This window comes from Musa acuminata, chromosome BXJ1-2 (assembly GCF_036884655.1).
Source record: "Musa acuminata AAA Group cultivar baxijiao chromosome BXJ1-2, Cavendish_Baxijiao_AAA, whole genome shotgun sequence".
Lineage (NCBI taxonomy): Eukaryota > Viridiplantae > Streptophyta > Magnoliopsida > Zingiberales > Musaceae > Musa > Musa acuminata.
The window spans coordinates 26,205,021-26,229,711 of NC_088328.1; the positions used below are offsets into that span (position 1 = coordinate 26,205,021).

The 24,691-nt window shown below is 35.0% G+C and overlaps 2 protein-coding genes across 2 annotated transcripts; both read right to left on the bottom strand.

The window, feature by feature from the left end:
* Nucleotides 1–319: 319 nt before the first annotated feature.
* Nucleotides 320–14,229, bottom strand: LOC135605597 (squalene synthase 1-like). The gene is made up of 14 exons (XM_065095883.1): nt 13,887–14,229; nt 11,666–11,708; nt 10,674–10,763; nt 9,534–9,609; nt 7,333–7,402; nt 5,516–5,659; nt 5,305–5,409; nt 4,174–4,320; nt 3,004–3,079; nt 1,971–2,059; nt 931–1,022; nt 816–858; nt 658–730; nt 320–531 (listed from the first exon to the last, which is right to left on the bottom strand). The coding sequence occupies exons 1-13, from the start codon at nt 14,079–14,081 to the stop codon at nt 674–676; spliced, it is 1,227 nt and encodes a 408-aa protein (XP_064951955.1). The 5' UTR covers nt 14,082–14,229; the 3' UTR covers nt 320–531; nt 658–673.
* Nucleotides 14,230–14,678: 449 nt separating this feature from the next.
* On the bottom strand, nt 14,679–23,348 carry LOC103975714 (exocyst complex component EXO84B). Its single transcript, XM_009390768.3, has 7 exons — nt 22,852–23,348; nt 21,645–21,742; nt 19,599–20,637; nt 17,340–17,855; nt 16,161–16,349; nt 15,920–16,053; nt 14,679–15,104 (listed from the first exon to the last, which is right to left on the bottom strand). Exons 1-7 carry the CDS (start codon nt 23,047–23,049, stop codon nt 14,942–14,944), a joined length of 2,337 nt encoding a protein of 778 aa, XP_009389043.2. The 5' UTR covers nt 23,050–23,348; the 3' UTR covers nt 14,679–14,941.
* Between the last annotated feature and the right edge of the window lie 1,343 nt (nt 23,349–24,691).

Below are 24,691 nucleotides of genomic sequence, written 5' to 3' on the forward strand. Positions count from 1 at the left end.
TGAAATCCATTTTGTACCGAGTTCTTTAGGTCGTCCTGTGGACATTTAAAGCTTTCTTTTCTGAATTAAAAAAAAAAGGTGATAGCTGGTAATTTCAGGGAAGATATTAAGAGCGTGTGTGCAATAATTTGTTGATTCATAGAAGAACTGAAAGTCTAACATAACAAGAAAGCTTAGATGAAAAGGCTTCAAATCTTGATGTGTCTCTGACAACATTAATTCTTGAGATATATATTAAAAGAAGAGAGAGAGATGTACACAAATGGTGACAAATAAATCTAAATTTTAGTTACTAAGTTTTTCATTACAAAGCATGCACTGATAAAATATATATATTAAGGAGGAAAACAGTTCATTTTGTTATTCCATTACAACACATCTTAATCCATTACATGGTCAATAATACTGCCAATACTCTTCCTTGCAAGAACATGTTACCACCCACATAAGAAACGAAAGAAATCCATCGCGCGCACAAGACCAAACATAGAGCCTTCCAACCACAGTGGCGATGAGATAAGTAGCTGAGTCCTGCAGTTATCAGCAATCGGAATCAGATGGAGTATGAAAAGATTTCGTTTTCAGTTTATAAAGTTGTTCTTTCTGACATTTAGAAGAATGTACTATGAGCTGTTGACCTTTCACAATGATCCTTACCCTCAATGGAGACTAATCATTTGTGTGATAGAAAGGAAAGTAACAGGGCTAGTAAAAGGAAGACCACCATAATCTGCATTGAACATTACCAGGAAATTTAGGTGAAACTCTAGCCTTAAAGAAGCAATGATTGTTCTGGTGTATGGAGCACAACTCACCAGCAATGAAGTGTGACGATTGCTCTCGTGCATACGAAGTCCCCTAAAACACTCAAATTTTAAAAAAGAATGGCATAAATAAGAATCTTCAGAGAACAATGATTTAACAACGAACCTTGTATCAAGCAACCCAGAAGATCCACAAGCCTTCTGTATAGCCTCTACATGCTTACGAGTGAGCTTGGCATTTGGATCATTATCATCAATCTGAATGGCCAATTAACTTTTAGTCAATTCCTTATGTACGGAACTAAGGATTACGATCATAAGTGGAAACGAAGGGCAGTTTTAGCATGATCTTCAAGTTAAAAAAAAAAACGGAAATCCAGATAAAATCATGTTGAAGAAATAGGGATGAGCATTTGGTCAGTTTAGTTGGTTTTAGGATATCTCAATTTGGAATTCTTGATCAATTATGAATTTTATCTGTCAAACTGAACTGAATTATATTAAAAAAATGAACTGACCATACCATGCCGTATATTAAAATTCAGTTGGTTCAGTCAGTTTTTGACTTGCACGGGAGCAACAACTTCCAAGTGGAGGCTAGTGATTATGGCTTCATTTGTTTGTTCAAACACCAAGGCTGGTTCCTAAAAGGGGTTTGTAAATTATATTTATATTGCCATCAATAAGTCTGTTTAGTTTAATGTACACATTAATACTAAGAGTAAACTGCTCGACTAGATTGCTAAAGAAAAGTCTAATCTTAGTTTTGTTTATTCGGCTTATCCGGTTTTCATTCCACAAAACATACCAAAAAAATTAAAGTTACCAAACCATACTGACCCATTAAGTAAACCAGATTACATTTACCAAGTAGGTTTGGTTTGATTCAGTAAATTAATTTTGACCAAATAACTACAAGATGATGTTTACAAAGAATTTTAGTACATTTAACTCAGATGACATTTTGATCAAGTAAATCAGATGACATTTACCAAGTAATTCAGTAAATTAATTCATAAGATGGGGACAATGTGTCGGGACTCATTCAGCGGGTCTGTGGTAGGTGATGATACTTCCAACAATTTTCAGTGTGATTTGGTCCACCAAAATAGCAACCTCACCTTTATTCACTTTATATGCACATGTGAAAAGTCATTCACCTTCAAAATTATCATATAGTTATTCTGCATAATAGAGGATTCCTACCTTTGATTTCAGCAGAGAAGAAAATTCATAAAAAGCACCATATACATCTGACATTGAGTTTGTCTGGTCGATAATCTTAGCTGTTAGTCCTGCAAAAGAGCAGTGCCAAGAGATTAATAAGTGCAGAAATATATCAATCGATAATACAAAAAATTGGATTGTACTGAACTGAAATATGAAACTTTATAGATATCCAAGTGGAATAAAATAGCCCAAACCTTCTGTTAAGTACATCCAATAATTAAAATCATCTTGTCAACTAGTCACGGCAAGGATCATTAACAGCAAAAAGAAGGAAAAAAAAACAAACAGAGAGCCAGTCACATGTATATCATATGATTGTTATACAGTTTCATCTTCTATGGGAACAAATCCATTGTCACTTGCAATATATATTATATTTTTTAGTTTCTTGATATCAGTAAATGCTGGAAAAAAGAGTCAACCTGGACCTACTCTAGATGCTAATTAGCAAAAACAAGTGAGTCAAGCTTCAAGCAACTATAGCTGTTGTTGGTAAATCACATAGTTATGGAAGCTCAAATCCTTGAATATGGAAGCTACGTTGGAGAATCACACGCATGTGGAAGCTGTAATCCTTGAGTATGGAAGTTGCATTGCTAGAATATGAAAGTTATATTCCTATACGGCTGTATATCCTAATTTAAATAAGATAGTTTCTAAGACTTACATGTGTAATTGTATCTCTAATACATTAGGGCCGTAATATGGTTTTTATATTTTACTTTTTTGGGATTTGGATCCTTATAAATTTGTAAGCTCCTTCATGATCAACATGACCACCTTAAAATGCTTCATTAGCAAATTAAGAATGAGAGAGAGAATTTGTGCACTCCATAAATCCAAGTATTATGTTTTCGTATATAAGAGTCTATACAATAAAATAAGAGAACAGTTTTCACTATAACATCAAAACTGAATCAATCAAAAAAGAATGAATGAGAAAAAGTATACAATTAGGAAGTAGAGAAGAACATATGTAAATCATATTAATCCTGTCAAATGATCTTACCACGTCGCATTTTTACAACACCTCTAAACACCTCCACATTATTATAGCACAAGGCTAGGGTTCCAATTGCCATTATCTGTTAAATGTGACAACAATCAGCAAAACATGTCCTGATTGGATAATTAACATAAAAAAAACTTAGGTTTGAGCATCATGATGTCAATAGTAAGTTTCATACTCAAGCTATAAGGGAACCAACAATTAACATGATCTGTTAAAGGAGACAACAATCAGCAAAACATATTCTGATTGGATAACTAACATTAAAAACCTTAGGTTTGAGCATCATGATGTCAATAGTAAGTTTCATACTCAAGCTCTAAGGAAACCAACAATTGCCATAATCTGTTAAAGGTGACAAACAATCAGCAAAACATGTTCTGATTGGATAACTAACATTAAAAAACTTAGGTTTGAGCATCATGATGTCAATTGTAAGTTTCATGCTCAAGCATTAAGGAAACCAACACACTGAAAATGGAAATATAAAAGTGCATCTCATGCGTTACTCACAAAATACAATATGAATTAGAAAAGGAAAATATGAGCTGCAACAGTTTTAATTATTCTCACCTCAGATATGTATTAGACTTGGGTTAGTAAATGTCGCGACCCGGCCCCATCTTGTGATTACTTTTGTTTAGAGGCACAACACATGCAGTTTCAAGCTTAACTCATGACAAATTAGTTCATAGCAACAACTGCTTATGGTATGGCAGTCCACACTGGGACCTATTGTGCATTTTGAAGAATCTCTAGTTCCACAAAGACAGACAATAAGTACAATGGCAGTATGACATTGTAGAACCAACACTTCCAAATCCCATATCACCTATGAGGAAACCTGGTGATTCGATTTGATGTGATATGCATGTGACATGAGGGGATGTCAGGGGTTTAAGCAGGAGGATCGCAATACCTCAATCCTGTTAATCCCATATTGGATGTGGGCTTAAGATTTGATTAGTATAAGAGTCACAAAGCCAACCCCATCTTGTAAATATTTCTTCTTAGATGCATAGACCATGTGGTTAACAGGATATAACTAAGATGCAGAAACAACCTTACATCCATATATTAGAATTCATATAACTAAAAAGCTAGAAGAAAATAATTCAAATATTATGTTTGCTGTAAATGTGTCCTTGAAGTACCAATGTTCTACCATACCTGTGGAATGGCACAAAAACGAAAGATAGCAAGATCTTTTAGTGCGGACATGTACTGTAGGCAATCTTCGGCATGGATCAAAGCGTTAGTTACAAGGTCATTCAAGCATTCTACTGCCTTTGTTGAGTTCTCAGCGTTCTTGAAACCCTGAATGCCACAAAAATAAAAGTATAAACAGCTGAATCAACTTGAAGAAATCAGTGACCTGATTACTGCATTATCTAAACCTTAGTTAAACAATAAGTCTGGAACCCTCTAAAATGACATAGGCTTGCCTGAAGAATCTTAACGAAACAAATTATCCTCTAGAGTCTAGACATGAAAGCATAAATAGCTGCATCACCATGAAGCATCTCATAAATTTGATTACTGCATTATCTTAAACAGTAAGGCCAGAACACCCTAAAAAGAAATAAAATTGCTTGATGGAATGAAGAGGAAAGAGACACTAGCAAGTGTAGTAACATATTATTTGCAGGTGCTATTTTTATAAATCATATTTACAATAAATCATTAAACAGGAAACATATTTATATTTATTCACAACTAACAAACTAACATATATGTTATTTGGGGTTGGATATATCAACTGCCATTGAGCACTGTTTAAAAGACTAAGGAAAAGCCCCACACAAGACAAAACTATATCAGGTTCTGGAAGAATGGCGTGCAGTGACTTAAGTACATAAAACCCAATATTGCATGAACAAAACAATTGGAAACTGATTCATATCCAAGTAATAGATTAAAAAGGAAAAAGGGAGATACATGGATATATAGAAGATATCTATGTTGAACTAGAGTATGCATTGTACTTGTACATTGAGAAAATGTGAAATACTAAAACTAAGTACATGTGAAGCTGGAAAAATCAAACAGGTCCACTTTTGTCTTTAAGATATGATAAAACTTATCATTTGAAGTATCCATTCCTAGTTGATTTTGGAGATCTAATAAGTGAGCCTAACTCGCCAACAAAGAGATACGCATCTAACAATGTGAGATTTGTGTTTGCTTTGTATGATGGTGGCTGTTTCTCTTTTTTCCCTTGGAAGGTGACATAAGCTACTACAACTAACACGATGCAAGGCAATGATTGTGAAACTTATAAAGCAAATGCAAAAAATAAACCTCAAGCTTGTCAGCATATTTGCTCCAGATTTGGCGAGGCCAAAACATGCGTGACTTTGGAATCTCATTTATGTCCTCCAAATAATCCCGAATGATGTTTGTTTTCTGCATTTCAGAAGAAGCCACAAGCCATTACATGGTAAAACTGCAAAAAGAATAAATAGCAACCACAATCAACAAATGAAGATTGTCATATATGCCTAACACATACTTGAAGAAACAAACCCATCGAATTGGACAGATTATCTGAAGCCAGTTCTTCTGACCCAGAAGCATGAAAGAGCTTAGAAAGTCCTAGCCCAACCAGTCCTGCCACATAGTGACAATATTCATCATAATCATCTATTGATTCCACCTGCAAACAATGTAAAGAACACTTGAATAATATTTTGATTAAAGAGTATAAAAATGTGAGAAAAGTTATAGATTAGACATGTAGCATGCTTAGATAACCCAAGATACACTTTAAAAATTGTAATCTGCTACTGAGATATGACAACACTGTGAAGTGTTTTTATAATTTCTGAACAAATAAGTAAATGCAAGTATGTCAATCTACATGGTCAACCAGGCAATGGCAAGCGAATGTGACGAACATCATTCTGTAGCTCTTCTGCTTGAGAATTTTATGCATATTTAAGTTATAATGATCTTGATAAATAATAATAAATTATATATAACCACACAAACGTGGATCCGCATCTTAAGGTTTTACACCAATTATTTTTAAATTTTCTATTATTTATGAAACTATACAACAAGTCATGTTGAGAAATTGTTCAAAAAATGGTAGCTACGGCCATTAGAAGCACAGAAGCACACCTCTTGCCTATAGCTCTGTTGTTTTTTCTGGATGATCAACAGTAAGGCGACAACTTAGGTAACTAGACCCACCTACATGCCTATCCGAATCCAATTGTTTTAACAAAACCATGAAATGATTTTGTCCATATATCCATGGACCAACCACCATAGCACATATGTTGTATCCACTCTTCAAATTAATGTAATTGCAGCACAAATTTTTCTTCCAACAAAGTTTGAACAATCAGAAGACAAAGGGAAGGATGTATTGATGCTGGCTTATATAAAAGACACCTATTGGAGAACAAAATAACAATAGGTCATGGTAGCCAATGACTCTGGTAATGACTAACTTGAATAACTTTTTTCTGCTGTTAGTAAATTTGCAGCCAGTTTGCTCATGTCAATAATGATTGGCTTCACTATATTTCTCACTGAAGACAAAAAATAATAGTTGTTACATACTTACATTAATTATCTCCTGAACCGTGCAAATAATCCATTATTCTACTTTGCACAAAATAAGCACTAATGTTAATGTTGTTTCTTGAGTATGTCTTAATGAGTTTTTTCATGCTTGAAGAAAGTTCATGAATTAAATGGACAAATATATTAATTTATTTTTTATTCTTTTGAATGCTGCGATGTTTTTCACTGGTTCGATTACTGGCCAGATGCCTAGATAACTTTATAAAAACCCAAACATAGCATCACACATTAGCTGTTGGTTTACCAACTACAATTTCTAAAACCATTCATTTTGAACGTCTTCATATGTGTTAAGCAGCTTCTATAATTTGATTTCACAAGGAACTTCAATGTCATGGAAATGTAACAGCTTGATTCACTTAAATCTTAAAACTTAAATGTTTTATTTTGGCAGTGCATTACAGTTTATGCGCCGGAATTAAGCTAGAAAATTTTGAATAGCTGACTATAACTGATTGTGATTAAAGAAAGCACGCTGGAAATTAACATTTAAAATTGATTTCCATTAGTAACAAACTTAACTTCATCATAACACTCAGCATAGCTGAAATGTCAAAAACACAAAACTTACTAACAATAACAAATAATATACTGAAGAAAATCATGAATCAACTCAGAGGTTGGATCTATTTATTTCATAAATATCCAAGAAACCGTAGCAATAATTAGGTGAGTGTGGTGATTCTATCTTGTAAGTTTGTGCGAGTTGATGCACATAAGCTATTGCGTTCAGACCTCCTTGCATATGAACTTTGCCATTCCTGCACCCATTCTCCTGGTAATATCTTCAATTGCCTCTTGATAACTGGATGCCACAAAAGCAATAGAATTGGTATATCAGAACAGTCTATTTAAGTTGGAGGAGGAAAATTATCTTTAATCTAACATAATTGTGTATATGTCAAAATTGAGTGGAGATAATAAAATTTTATCAGGAAAAAAAATGAGTGGAGAACTGGACATATTAATAGGCATAAAAGCTTAAGGAGTAATGCCACAACATGTAAGAAATGAACTTATAAAAACAAGCTAACTGTATCTTAGGTTAAAGCATCAATTAGAAGCCAATGTAACACATTCACAATTTGATACATAGAATGGTGGCAGAATAATAATCTGATTCAAGAAAAGAAATACTCATTTACCATTACTCAAGCACCATTACATCCACGTAAGAATAACAAATCAAAATCAGCTTAAGCACACAGCTTTCTCACATGAGATATATAAAACTAATCTCTGCTCTTCAAGAATGGTATAGGCCTGATGGTGCATATTAGGGACAATGGCAGGCTTTATATCCAGGAGACACAGTGCTTAGAGGATGCTAGTCAAGATTCCACTGTAGAAATGAACTTAAAACAGGTCAATACTTCGCCTACTAATTTTCACTTCCCCACCTAAAACTGGGAAGAAAGAGTGTGCGATGACCAGAGGGAAACATAGGCCCTAAGAAGTAAGAACCAACCAGAAGTGTCCTTTTTGCCCCTCTGATAGCTTTGCTACCACGTTTAGGCAAGAAAGTTAAAATGGGTAAGAAATGTATTCTTGTGATCCAAAATAGGTAATTTCATAAATAGGTTAACTGGGAAATACTTTTTGACGCACATCCCCATGACAGCCAATGGTTGGCACGGAGTCAGGACAGCTTGGTACACAGTGTACTTACATATGAGTGTGCACAGAATGAGAAATGGATAAAGGGATACGACTGAGAAAAGGGCCTTTCATGTTTGAGCTGCAATCTCGGTAGGCATTCATCAAGGTCAATGTTACCAGAGAAATGTCACTGACTAGGGTAGCCTCATACCAGATACGTTGAGGATAATCATGGCAAAAGGATTCAATTGAGGAAACAAAGGAAAGCATATTTTGAGGAAAAATAAGAAAGATCTTTGTAAGGTCATGCTATCTAAATAAATCCAAATTTCTTAACACATATATTAGCATACACATGTTAATTTTACACACAAGTCAGTTTAGCAAACACCAATGCGCTTGAGGCTTCAATCCTCCCAAATTAAAACAAAATTAGAACATTCAAGTATAAAGATCCACACCACTAAACATGATCTGCATTATTTATAATGTGCTGGAATAAGAAGGAATACTGGGTATCAGCATGTAGAAGTATTAAGACAAGGTAATCATGGTTCCATAAAAATGACTTACTAAGACAAAATTTGAGATTAAACAATCCGCAAGCAGCAACGTGAGCATGGATAGAAAATTCAGCTAGAGAAAACAAGGTATCAGAAAATTTTAGGACAGAAGAATCAGAGTAGTTAGAACTGTACAGAACTCCAATTGTATCAAGTGATAATAGAGAAAGGTAGCAAAAAATACAGCAGAAACAAAAGGGGTAATGTAAATAAAGAGAGCAGACCCATTGCTTGAAAGAGACACTAATTCATCAAAGTACATGCATATATAACAAATTCGTTGCAATTCAGCCTGAACTTATAACCTAGATTCTGTTCATTCATTTCTATTGTGTTGATCATCACCCAATGATTTTCTGAACTCTCAATATCCTCAAACTGATAAAGCATCCAAGTGAGACAATCCATTGACAAAAACCTAGACAATATTCACACAATTGATCTTTTTTTAGTGGATTATGATGTTTAAGAAAATCATTGTTAACTTTAAATTTAATTTCTAGTTATATGGCAATGATTGTGCATGATAAGGATAACTGGCACCTGGTACAATATAATTACATACTTAGACACAGATGTTATATGATCATGTAAATACGACAACAAAGCACAAGCAAACATGATTGTTCACTGTAAACATCTACTGGAAATTCCAGAGAGGCAAATATATACAAGTATGAAATATATGAATACAACAAAAGAAAGTAATTGTAGGGATGCACGCATTTGACTTTTTTTAAGTTGCTAAATTGAACAAATATTGGAAAAGCTGACCTTTTATCAAGTTCCAAGAAAGCAGTTGAGACAAGATGAAATTTATCCATAAGAATTTTGTAGTCCTTTGCACCACCTATTAAGAAAGGGCAGCATGATTAGCAAAAAACCAAGAATATGAAATTGATCCCAGATTCCAGAGACCTTTGTACCATACAAAAGTTCACTGTAAGAATATAATGCATAATAATTTTTTTATTCCAATTAAAATAGGATCTGTGGTTTGTTTTTAATATCTTTAGGTGAATGTGCATTTTAGTTTCTAGTAAACTAGGGAATGTTAAAGCCAAACATAAGCATATGTAACTAATTGAACATTCCAACAAAAGGAATAGTATAATTCTAAGGAGGCAGTATAATAAGTCTATCCCAAGGTTCACAGGATCAAGATTGACATGGGCTTAGGATCATGATCAACGACACCAGATCAATTGCATCAACATCAGATACAAAAAATAAAAATAAAATGTTTTAAGAAATAATAATATAAAAAGTTGTTTATGTTAAATTTAAATGTTGACATAATATACAGATATCTAATGTACACATGCGAAACATAAATTAAACAATGTCAATTATTCTATTTTTTCCAACTAATTGATACTTAATTTGTATTTAATTTTTAAATCAGAATACATCATTCTTACCTAGTTAAAATAGGATATTCTCTCAAATTAATATATTTTTTAAATTTATTTGTTCTCAAATGGAAACCCTAAAGAGTCTATCAACCATGAGATGATTGTGTCGATCACTCGATCTTCTCCAATTTTATCAGATAGTCATATTTAAAATGGATGGTAATACTGACACTTGATTCACAAACTGTGTTTGGTCCAATGGACATGACTTGTATGATTAGGCAATTCATTTAAAACTGAATCAGAGAGGACCCAATTTGCAGTGTCATCAGAATAGCATCCTCTAGTCAGAAATCAATAACTCACAAAGGAATAATTTAGATTGCTGAAAACTGCCTACATATCATACAAAATAAACAGTTCATTTTCATAATATGTGTAAGGAAGAAACACATATCTAGAAAGTAGACATGATGTATATTAAAAACGTTATAATATTCAAAAATTGACACACAAGATGAAGGATGACCAAAAAGTTCAATTAGAAAGATACCCTTACATGAAAAATGCCATTTGCGATCATAGATGTGGAGATAAAAGTTCTGCAGAATTGGCACTTTGATGTCAGAAGGTATGCTCGTATCATCTTCTGCAATTTTGTTAGGATACAAGTTATATGAAGAGCTCAACCTTAAAAATTTATCAGGAATATACCAAGCTGACAAGTGTCAAAAAATCTGCATATTCCATTAACACGATATGGGTGCATGTCTTCAAACTAATTGCATAATGTGATGCAAATTTGGCAAAAAATGAAAGTAAGATGTTTTTTTATAAAAGTTCTCTACAGAATACTGTATTTAAAATCACTAGTTCAGAACTAGCAGTAAGATCAGCCAATTTGTTTTTAAGCTTGTTAACTTATGTAGAGAACTTTGTTTCTGTTTACAATTTTGATTTATTGCAATAGCTCATCCCGTTCCAATATGCACCATTGTTCCAAGGCCCGCCCTCTATATAGGTGGATTATAAAAGACATCAAAGAGCTGCATATATAGCATCATTTCCAAGAACTTTTTTAAAATCTTTATCAAAGTCCAATTGTTAAATCATTTGTTCGGGCATTAAGTTGTGCAAGCCAGTTTCAAGAAACTGACAAAATCAGTACTTATCTGATTGACTGAAATTTTATGTTTCATATTCACAACTTATAAATGTTCAATATTAATTATACAACTTGACCAATGTTGGATGAGTACCTGCTTTCTCCTTCACTTGGTAAAACTGCAAATCCAAGTTCTTCAGTCAAGTAAAATTTCTTTGAGCAATGTGGTAGTCAGCTAGGAAACAGAATTCCTAAAGCCATATTTTTTCAGCAGTATAATTCTACATGCACAAAATAATTTCATCTTGTTCACAATATATGGCAGCGTTGGCCATGGTTATCAGTAACAGAAGCTTCATCTCAACTCATGCCTCCTTGAACATAAAAGGTGAATGCATAATTTGGAGACAAATAATATATTACGCATTAAGAGGCACAGAACAAACCAACAGTATCGAGGGCTCTGAGCACCAGATAGAAAACACAAACCTACAAAAGCAGAATATAAGGATATTAATTTAATCAAGAACACTATATGTCAAGGAAAAAGTCTTAAAAAATTGAAGATTTTGGAACAGAAAAATAAGAGCAGATGCATTTGTAAAATTGATACTTTATAATCTACTCAACTATGATATACAAAAAATACAGGTCTTTATCTGACTGCTTTTTCTGTCATTTATGGGTCAACTTTGACAAGAGAAGTGGCAACAACAAGCCATAATGTCTCAACTATTTGAGTGGATTTTTTTCCCACCATTGAGCTCTATATAGGGGAATATCCATACTTCCATAGTTAAGTAAAAGACCAATTAAATCACTTCTTTTGTTTCTAGATAAATTCTCTTAGATCTTCACCTATCTCTTAGTGTACCATTACCACTAACATGTCGAACTATGACATCTATATGACACTTTTAAACATGTCCATATCATCTCAAATGTTTTTCGCTCACTTTATCTTCTATTATGGCTACACCTAATTGATTATGGATGACAATTTCTAATTTTGTTTTTTAGTCCCTCCATAAATTTACCTCAATAAAGACACGATGCTCATCTTTTTATTTATATTGTCTCTTGATAGTAGTTATGAAATTTTATTTTAATCAAAAGTGATGCCCCTTCTATTTCAATCACCTTGCTTTGGCTATATGAAGGATGTCTTCATCAATATTTCCTTCCCATTGAATAACAGATCTAAGATACCTAGAAATTTTGGTTACTGTAACCATTTTTCCATTTATCTTAACTGCACACTCAATTCTTCTACTGGTAACACAATATTTCCATTTAATACATTTAGTGTTAATCCTACTTAGTATAAAAACATTTCTCCAAAACTCCTTGTCAAAGAATAGATCTAGGATACCTAAAAATTCTAATTATAAGAACTTCTTTTCTATTCATCATCACTACCTAACAGTTATTCTCTTAATATCGCTAAAATTGCATTTTAGACATTTGGTCCCAGTCCTTCTTAGTGTAAAAACTATAGAGTTTAGCATTTGTCCTTCTTAGTGTAAAAACTTTTAGCATTTGTCACAATAGTTCAATAATTCAGACTTAGAATTTATTTTAACCAAACTTTCATCAATCAAGACAATATTGTTAGCAAACAACTGCAGTTTTAATTAAAAGTTCGACAAAGTTATGTACGGCAAGAGAATATTTATAGTAAATGTAAAGGTGATGTGTGCACCTACAAACATATACACGTATAAAAATACAAGAATATATGTGATTGCACATACAGGAAGTGCAGATATATTTACATGGGTATAAAAAAGTTGTACACCAATAAAACCCTCACACACTTGCCATGAGGTAAATATATCTACATACATCAGCTCAAAGACCTTCTGTCTATGACATCAATATCCATAATAAGAAAGACTATGTGATGGACCAAATCTTCCTACAAATGCAAATCATATGTATTCTACATGAAATTAAAAGAGTCTCATAGCTTATTTCCAATTTTTAACTGTAAACCTCATGTTTATGATCAACAAAATTGTGGATAGTAGGTCCATAGATGGATCACATTCTTCTATCAGGTTCGACTGCAAATCTGAACAGTGTCCTAGAAATCTGATGCACTTCATTCCAGTAATCGGAAGGATCAAGGAATAGCAGGTCCAATAATTGCTTCGATTAGTAATAAGACTTAACAAATTGATACAATAACAATAATATCCCATGTATTATAGCACAATAACGATACTGTTGGTAGCAGAGCATAGCGGTCGAAATAGGCGAACTGAATATTTGATTCATATTTTATTTGACTTCATGGACTGCATATTTGATTCTAGTTTCAAGCCGCTTCATAGCCATTACAAACATACTCGTGTATTCGAGGCGACAAGCAATGCGGTTGCATAACCACGACCACACGTTCAAACACATAGTTGAAAGGAGAAAACCTAACCGCATTCCTGAGAAATTAGCAGCATGGTTTCTAGCACATCTCCATAGACACGACTGATGTGATTCGCACTTGGGTATTCGTCAAAGAAACATGAGAAGAACATGTAAATCTGAAAAAGGCATGAAGCAGAAAAATCCGATCGTCGCAAGAAACGAAGCAACGAACAGGAGAGCGAGCGAGAGGGGACGGATCGAGGAAAGGGCGGGAGGGAAGAAGGGAAGGTGGGTACGCACGGCGTCGCGTAGCTGGGGTTCCAGCTGCTGGATGACGAGAGCGAAGCTGCGGGAGACCTTCTGGAGCATGGAGTAGGAGAAGGACCAGTGGGGCTCCGCCGGGATCTGGCGACGGATCCGGTCGGACGCCAGCTTCAGCTTCACCATCGGGTACACCTCGTCGGGATGCGTCACCATCGCTGCCAGCATCCCCATCTCTCTCTCTCTCCTCTCTCTCTCTCTCTCTCGATACGGTCGGTGTGTTCAAATAGTACTCGAAAACCGAATGCCTTTCACGCCTTTCGAAGGCGTGTAGAACGTGGTCTTCGTGACGGGTTGTTCGCCGGTGGTTTTTATTTATTTTTTTCTCTTATTTTTCCGTAGTTTCGAACCGTTTGGTTTATCCAATAATTAAATCGACTTGATCCAATAAAACGAGGCTTCGAATACTGTCCGACACCGACGGGTATACATACCCGTCCAAATACCTATTCCTCTTCCATTTCACGGCCACAAACCCATTGTCTATTTCTCTTCGAGAAAGACATGTATATGAAATGATGATATTTTCCATCTGGTAGAGGATAATAGCAGCATCCCAACTGCAGCCAATAGTTCTATTAAGATTACAACAGCAAGTCTCCAGTTAATCTATTCCATCTGCTACACTGCTAGTTAAATTAACTATTGTGCTATTGAATACAGTGTAGTAATCCTATGTTCCTTCATGCTTAAACATTTCATTCCAAAGACTACAGCTACAACCACAAGCAGTGTCTACAAGACACCATCAACGGGTGAAACACACATCCAGAAAGCAAATAGAACTATGGGAAGCATTATAGTGCGCAGCCAACACATTCCACTTGTCCTCTCATGACGGAAAATGAATGAATGAATGAGTGAAAAGAATGGTACAAGCGGGACTTTGGACTGTATAAGAAAAAGCAATAAATACATATGCAAACTCCAAAAATTAGATGACTTGCTGACATAAACCATAATCATCTAAGACAAACACACAGAGCGCAATGCTGCTTATTATACAAGAACCTGTCTGCAAGAAAAGATGCACGCTACAAGCTCCCATGAGATCTGAATGACGATATGGATTGTGCCGAGATGGATGCAGTTGGGCTGTTTGTTTCTCTCTCTCCATTGCCAACCCTTGTTCTACCGCTTATCCTACTTATAGTTTCTTGAGCAACTTCAAAGAACCAGTCATCGTTTGGAAGAGTACTGCATGAAACTCAGATGTTAGCTTGACCAAACAAGGCCTAAAAGCAATCTTAGGAACAACTTTATGAAATGCATGTTGTATATAAAACTAGGAATATGAGGCCATTGCATGCTATCTACAATAGAGAAGGATGTCTGAGACCATCAACCATACTGGAACCCATTTAATAATTTGTTATTCAAAAGGGATTTATGAACTTAAATTCCTCATAATAGTTAAACGTAGGAACTGTATTATACGTTAGTTTTTGGAGGGAGTTAGGGCCAAACTGAATTGAACATAACTTTACTTTTCTAGCACCTATGTTTAACTATTAAAATACTTCAATTACTACTGCTGGCATCCTTAACTGACTTCCTGATGGGCCTAGACACAGGTTTTAGATATTGACACCCATACCGGTACATACGAATTGGTATAGTTGGTACATTGGCACTGTTTGGTATGGTTGACACGCCTCTAGGCCAGTATGGTAAGGTTGGAAAATTTGGTATCAGAGACCATGCTGAACATTATGTTGATCTTGTACATTGGCCATTCATCGAGTCCTTTTTTTTCATTCTTTTTCCTCACCAATTGCATCAAGATGTTTCAATTTAGTGTTGCTGGTAAAACTACCATAGTAGGATTACATATAGTAAATGGAAATTAGTTAGCCATCACCAAAATAAAATTTATCACATACAGGATAAATATATGCTTAACAAATGTAAAATATGACCCTCTAACAGTTTATACATAGAGTAACAGGAAAAAAAAAGAGCAAAAACAAGAAAAATACTTGTACCAGTGCTGCAGTCACTAGATAACTGACCTATCTGGATCCATTCCAGTTGCAGAAAATGCAGCCATAGCTCTTTCAATGATGTCGATAACAACTTGATGCACATTTCGAGACAAGAAACGGCCTTTTCCAAAAAGAATTATAAATTGCATATCTAGATAAAACTGCAGGAAAGGAAAAACAAGTCGACATTAAAAAGTAATAGAAGATAAGAAGTTTCTGATTGTCCATAGTAATACAAAATATATGTTAAGGAAAACAGGATCAAGACCTGCTGAAGGCCAAGGGGACCCAAAGGTCTGTCTCCCTCTTCAATTTCCTCCCAGAAGCTCTGATCTTCTGAAAGCCATAGTATGACTGTCTCTGTGAGTCTCATCATCAACAAGGTAGCAAATCTTTCCCTACCAACAAACATATCTGAGGCAACGCTTGCCATTCGATTCAATTTGGCATATAGTTCCTAAGCAAATACAGTAGTTAGGAGCTTTTAGATTTTTGGAAAACCAGCCTGAAGAGAAACATGTATAAGCTACCAATTTTATAACCAGGTGCACATCAGCCTGTGAAGGACTCTTTTACAACCAAGTGCAAATTTTAGATACTTTAATACAAGCTTCACCAACTTACTAACTAAAAATCACAAATATCTAATCCATCATTCTCTCTCATTAAACCATGAGAATAGGTGATACAGTAAAAGATAACTTACATGAGTGATCAAGTTTTAGTAACCAATACTAATGCACATATCGTAATCTCATCTGTTAGGTACATATTAACTGGTAATATATGGTATGCCTTGGTACATTAACAAAAGATTAAAAATGTTTAATATGTCAGTATCAACCAAAATGGTCAATTCAGTGGTATATCAGGATACTATTAGACAGGTATGGTTCAATCAGTATAACAAGGCATTTGAAACCATGTTAATTCCATTCCAAAAGACATCCAATAAACTTTTATGATTGTTTATGCTTTATTTTCTCCAAATAATTTTCTATATAATTTGTGATCTTATTTTATTAAGTGAACTAAAATATTACTGATCTTTTGGAAAATAACTAACAAGCTGAAATTGAGGGTTTTAAAATCAGAAATCACTACATGGAAAGAAGCAACATTTGTGACTCTTGTAAAGGAATTACTTTGCCATGCGGCAAAGTACCTTCAGTGGCATATAGTAATACAGGATAAGTATTGTTCAAGTATTACATGATGTAATGCAATGCAACATTACTTGGATTTTTCAAGAAAAAAAAAACATCAAATGTAATCCAGAATTGGATTGTTTGATAAACCAAACATAAAAAAATGATGGAATCATCCATATTTCTTGAAGCAAATTCTATAGAGCAAGTTTACGTAACCAAAAAAGGATCCAAGTGTAACCTTGAAAATGGAAGAAACATCTCCCATGATAAATGTCTAAACATTCTGGTTAAGATACCTGAAATATTGGAGAAGGAGCCCACTCTAGCTCGTCAGAATTTAAATCCATGCTTATATACATTCCTGCACTTAGATTATTATCACCATCTTCTGTGAATATAAGATCAAGTGCATGCTGCCTACAAAAGCTATCTCGCAGCTTGTCAACAGATCGCTGCAGCTTTTTTTTCCATTCTCTTTGCTCTGGCACACGAGTGTTTCTATCTGAGCCTCGTCTACGAGAATCATCCATTCCACCAGCCTGATACATTGGTGAAAGCTTCATTGCTGCTCGAGGGAGCAACTCCTCTGCCAATAGAGATGCATTTGCTAATAAACCTAATTGTTGTGTTTCAGTCTCTGCTATTCGAACAAGTTTGTTTACTGGACCATCCAAATTTGCTTCCTCCTCTATTGAACTTGGCAATGCGTTTATCAGAAGACCGATATATGAATTGAAGACCTTTAAAAGACCATCCACGGTGGAACCCCCTAGTTGCATACTTAAAAGTGGCCCTACATCCTCAAAGAAATCCTGCAAATTTATTTGAAATCAACTATGAACAGATGAACATGAATATATGATTTTACATATAATTTAATGGAAAAGCGAGAAATATAATAGCAAGTATGGACTAATCCTACTGCATCTAGTTTGATGGAGTCATAACCATGAAACATACTTAAATCATCTAATAGAATGCACACCACAAATAAAGTTGATGAAATGGTTCGATCTGATTATTTTTCATATGGCACCAGACAATATGATGCTACTTTCCTCATGTCCTTTGCATGCATCAACATGCCAACTACTAGTATCTTGTCTATTATGCACCAGGCCTTATAGACCAGGACATAGATAGTTGATTCAGAAAACAGAATGTTGTTCCCCCAATCCCAGCTTAGCTTAGTGCAACCTCTGGCTGGCGTGTGCAGCATAATACCCACAGAACAACATAGCCATCACACAGAAGGAAGAAATATAATATACATCATTTAAAATAAATTGAAAGTATCTGTTTGCTTCTTGTACATGTCAGTCTACTAAACTGGGATGGATTATTTTAAATAATAATCTATCTTACTGGTAAATGGATTCAAGTTTTAAATTTTTGTCAAATACTGGATTCAACACCTTTCAAACTGGTAGGATACTGGTATACCAACCAGTACACCAACCTGTATAGCTTGGCACCACAAAAGAATAATGAAAAATATAGACTGGTACTGAGTTTTATGATGGGATATTGGATCTTGGTTGAACCACTAATAACACATACCAGTTTGACCAATAATAGAAACATTCGATATAGTAATATTAAGGCACGTATAATTGTTTATGCACTAATAATATTAGTAAAAACGATAAATTTGTCAAACAATGGCGAGCAATATAATAAGAGAACAACCATTTGATTCACCAGATTTGGAATATAAAGTGCACTCAATACCTAAATCTCACCTCTTCCCTTTGTTCCTATGCTCTCGGTCTGCCTTCTCATTTTCCTTCATGTTCAGACAATCAGAGCAATATAATATTAAAGGTAATAGATCAGTTCATTTAGGATCAATTCTGTTTGTGCATGAATTAACAAATTCACATAACATTACCCATTATAAGACTCAACTTGCAGCATTGCAGATGGCTACATTCAAATTGTGTCTGCATAAATGCAGAATGCTCGAGTGTGACACCATATTCATAGAGGTACACCAGTGTACGTCATGTAACAGAAGAAGATATGTAATTTACTAGGCAACCTTATGTATTAACAAAATGTACAATTAAGATAACAGCTAAGAATTTCTAACACATGATGATTACTTTAAGTCAGGAAAGACAAAAAAAGAGCCAATATTATAAAGTATAAACAAACACCCATACTACAAGCAACATCACCATATATTATTGAGAAAATGGCATGAAGGGGGGGGGAGAGAGAAGGGGGGAGTGGAAGGGCAGGGAAGAATGGAGAGAGAGAGATGTTATCCAAAGAGTTATTTCTAATAGCTCCAATTTTTCAGTTGTTCAGAAACAGAAATAAATTGGACCATCAGAAACTAAAAGGAAGGTGAGCACTCTATATCTCTCTGTAGGTATAGAGTATAAACATATATATTAGCTTTTGCTTGTTCATGTGTAAATAATCTTGAAAGTTGAAACCATATCATACGTACTCAAAAACCATATCATCGTGCAAAGTCAAACAAAATTAAACTGACATGAAAAGAAGAAACTTGGAAAATCACTAATCCCAGTGTAAATATAAGTCACCTGAACCATTGAATAGAAGCGATGTGCACTGCTTGAAAGTTTGGGTTGGATACCCACAACTGTAGAAGATATTCTATTTGATGTGCGTGCACCTGTAGGTGGATAAGTAAGTACCCAATCATCTGCAGCTGCTAAGGCAGCAGTACTCTCTTCAATTCTTTTTAAATTAGCATTTAATGCTTGCTCAACACTAGGCCTAAATAGTTTCAGAAGAACAGAAGAAAGTGACAATCTCCCACGAGCTTCAAGCATGGAACAATGTCCAATGGCTATCTGCACACATTCTGCAGCAGCTCGTAACCCTCCAGCTGCTGCCGATGAAGCTAATGCATGCCTCTTTACAAGATGTGAAAAGGCCTCTGCTCGCTTTGTAGACCATATGACCAGTTCTGATGCATACTCATCCCCAAAGACAGCTTGAGAGTCGTTCAGAGCCTGACCAATGGCAGAAAATACTTGCTGTGACAGAGCAGCAGTATATGCTCCTCCATATGAAGTACTAGTAGGATGAATAACTTGCATATTGTACTGAAGCCTCTGGTAATGAGCACTAAGCAGCAAACTGTGAGCCCGTGGACCATCACCAAGTCTTTTGAGAGCAGCAGCGGCAGCACGAAGTTCAACACCGTGGGTAGAAGATTGACAAGCAGCCTCAGCAAGTTGATCAGCTAACTTCTGACGATGTTCAGAAATAGCATTCTGCAATGATGAAAGTTCAGCAGTACCCACAGTTTGCTTTTGTTTTGCATCTATAACTAGATGTTCTGCTTCATCCAGAGCATCCAAAGCTTCATCAACTCTCCTTTCAGCCAGCAGAACTTCCAGCATATCGGGAAACTCCTCTACCCATTTTTCTAGATCTGAAGGTTCTCGGTCTTCCACATTTGAGATGTCATTTTCTCTTATGCTCTCAGAACCAGCAGACAGGGAATCAATGTTAACACCTTCGGCTAAACCATGAATTAAACCTGTCTGAGCTCCTAAAAGATTCTTTATAGACAAAAGCTCGCCTTCCAGATCTGATATTTCCTTTGATGTTCTGTATTTGGTATGTTAAACGCACAAAGAGTTTGCATCAATACTTATAACTTGTTCGTGTTGTATAATCAGGTAAAGCACACATCAAGGAAGCAAAACGAACTCAACAACACAAAACAAAAAGCAAGGTTCACCATACCGCAGCATACGGCTCAGTATGGGTGGTATATACTGGTTTGACAGAGGATCGATATGGGCAGTACATACTAGTCTGTCAGTATGCCCCACCATACCATCTGTTGATATATCAGTACGGCTCAATAAGTACTATACTAACGGTCGGTCGGTACACTGGTACGAACCAATAAGATGAACCATGACAAAAAGAACATATATTTTACATGATTCTAATAATTTTTCCTGCCAATTTGATATATTCCTTAAGTTCCTTTCTGATTTTCGCTGCATTATATTTCCAGTTTTAAATCGCACCACCTAAAACTCGGGTTAGTATTTATTTCCATTTTCTCTGTTTCCTTATGTGTCTACCTAATGCCAGTATTCTACATGGTCTCGTAATATGGAATAAACCATCTAAATAATAACCTTGAAATTGATATATAAATATTCACTAAAGAAGAAGGTTTTGCTCATGATTGACTTTTAGAAGAAAAACAGTGGCTAATCCATATGTAAGGTTCATTCGATGGCTTCCCCACTAGGCATCATAATCATTTTGCTATAGTCAAGACTATTGCACCAGCAGATCATAAAGTTAAATTATTTCTGTCAACATTCCTTTTCTTCAACACCATGAACTTCCGAAACTCTTCACTTTCAAAATAAGAAGAAAAACAAAGAACTATACAGATATTCAAATGTCATTGCCCAAGCAAGAAGACCCATACATTACAAGTTGCTAAGGAAAAGAACATTCATTATTTTTAAAGCAACAGTGAGAATATAAAAAGAAACTTAATCTTGCAAAAGCTAGTGGTATGATTCCAGTTGATAGGTTCCATGAAAAAACAATACAATATAATGAAAATAACGAATATTATAACTCACCTTATAAATGCCGCATAGTTTGCATAGACACTTTTACGCATTTCTTCTGCAGAAGCCCTCTTTAAATCTTGTAAATAATTGCATAGTTGTTTTATTTCCTTCATAGAGTAATAGAACAAGTAAGAATTCATATTGTATTATATATGCTTAAACAAGCTTTAATTAAATTACTTTCAACTAAGACTCCAGTAGAATTTACTTCAAAGGGAAATTTTCAATTACCAAATAATAACAAGAATCTATGAAAAGAAAGTAATAGCTTAGACACACCATATAGAGCTTATAATGCTTGATTGTATTATACAACAGTAATGTTTTGTTTTAAAAAAATTGGAAGGAAGGATAGAAGAGCCAGGGACAAAAAGAAAGAGAATGTGGAGGAGATCAAGGGCAAGAGCTTGTGAGGCACTGTGACCAACAAGCACGTGCTTCTTGTTGAACTACATGCATAAGCTAATAAACAACCACAATTTAGAATCCTAAATCCATGCAATGGTGCCATGCAACCGTTTGTGACCTAGGTGACCAAGGTCACAAAAACAGCCTATGTACTTGTAAGGGTAAGGATGCACATATTAATGCTTGTGGAAAATGAGAAATGCATTTCACCAACTAACGCTTGGCAAGTTAAATGGCTCTAAAGATTATTCAAATTAATGATTCAAAAGAGAGAAGGGGAGACCCAAGGGAACTTGATCAAAATCATTGACACGAACCTGGAAGTTCTTTCATAATGGAATCATGCAATACCATACAAGAGATAGGCCTTCAAAAGAAGAAGGATTTTCTTCAATTAATAAGACAATTCATTTAGGGTCCTCATTTTCATCCTTGATCAACCAATCAGGCAAGTAAAATCATAACCAGTTAATGCATCCAGAAATATCCATTCTGCTAAAAGCTTTTGGCCGAAAGAATAATGCATTCGATAATAAACTAGTTGGTTGGTGAAGAATTGTGATGGACGCACAGGGAAAACTTAATAAGTTCGAAAAAAAGGTGAGTCAGAATCATTCACCATCCCCCAACAACAACATAGCCTCTTAGGGACCATGCAAATCCACAACGGCAGCACCTCATAGATCGATATGGCCAATCAAATGAAAGATAATGCAAACAAAAGACTATTTGAAAGAAAGGACATATTCAGGGTGAAATTTGATTAAAGAACCAACGGCACCGAATTCTAACAAAGAAAACACCGGACCTTTTCGTTCATGCTCTGGCATTTCGACTGCACGTAGGCATCGGGGTCGAAATTATCGGTCTTGAAGATCTTCAGCTTGTCGGCGAGCTGGACCCCAGCCTCCTGCCCGGCGCCGCCCCCATTCGCATGGGGCACTCCAGCGGCGACCTGCCCAGACGGGGCCGAAGCCCTAGATCGAGACGACTTCGCCGAAGCCATCCCCGCGATCTAAACTCAACCTATCAGATCCCTCCCCACCCGCCAACAAACTCCAACAATTCTCAAGTCCGATCCCCAATCCACGGCCAAATACAAGGAACAGATCCCCCTACAATCGCCGCGATAGGGAGGGAAAAGGAGGCATCGTGGGGATCGCGGGCACGATTAGATCGCCGCCAGAAGGAGCATCGTGAATGGCCTGGTGGAGAGAAGTGAAGCCGGTGGCCGCGGAGTGGGACGGCGTGCGGAGAGAGAGAGGGGAAGAAAAGGAAGGCTGGTGGAGCTGTTGGGGGAAAAATTATTATTTTACAGTGAAAGGGTGGAAGGATACGAGTTGATTCGTGCCGTAACGGATCAAAGAGGAAACGCCGTGTACACACACGTCAGCACGTAGACGGCCGACCACGTGGCATCCGTTTACGGGCCGACGTGGGAACCACCGACTGGGAAACGGCTATTGGTTGATAATTGTGGGCTCCACCATGTGATGCGATTACCTCTAAACAAACAACAAATTTAATCAAAATGGGATAAAAAATGATTTTTGTTTTTGAAAATCTATTTTGAAATTTATGAATATCAATCTTATTTTTTTGCATCGTGAGCAAATATTATAAAGATATTTTCATGACGTCAATAATATATATATATATATATATATAATTTCATTCGATAAGTCCATATTCATTATATATATATACATACATATACATATATACATATATATATATATATATATATATATATATATATATATATATATATATATATATAACACTTAGCATCATCAAAAACCTGACTTTTGATCTCAACATATCACTTTACGATTTATTATTATCAAAAAATCTTCCTCGAACCCCTTAGCAATTAATATCTCACCATATATGTTATCATGTTTATCAATTATCAAAAATTAAAAATATCACTACTTAAACATGATTTCCTTATAAACCATCTCACATAAATTATGAAAAATATACATTATTTTATCTCTCCTCTTTATAATCAATATAAAATATCAGGTACCTAAAAAGAATCCAATAGTACAAAAAGTATTCTTTATATCTTGCTATCCCATACCAAAATCCGTAAATACATGAGATATTTATAGAATAAACAAATCCTAATTATTAAGTTTCCTTTTTTCACATAAATTTTTTCTTGTATTATGATTTCTTATCCCATTTGAATACTAATTTCAGGAATTCTAAAATATATACCGATCCCAATAATCTCTCACGTATTTTTGTTTACTTTTGTATCTCCTAAAGGGAAAATAATTTTGATTCATATTTCATCAAATTTTCATAACTTATCCTTATTAAATCTTTGGCCAATCGATTTTTTAGGCTATGATACCACTTTGTTGGGAGGGAGAAAATTTATCAAAACTAAAAGATAATACTCATAGATATCAAAATCATATCAAAAATTTAACCAAGATTAACATTCGATAAATCTCATTTTATCAAAAAAAATATTTTTTTAAATATATAAAATCAATTATAAGACTTTTGAGTTATCCTAACTCGAGTACAATCTACCTTATTCACCTCTCACATAAACATAAAATCTCTCTCAACTGTTTCTTAAAACTCCTAAGATCATTGTTATGAGCATCTTCTCAAGTGATTTATCTTTT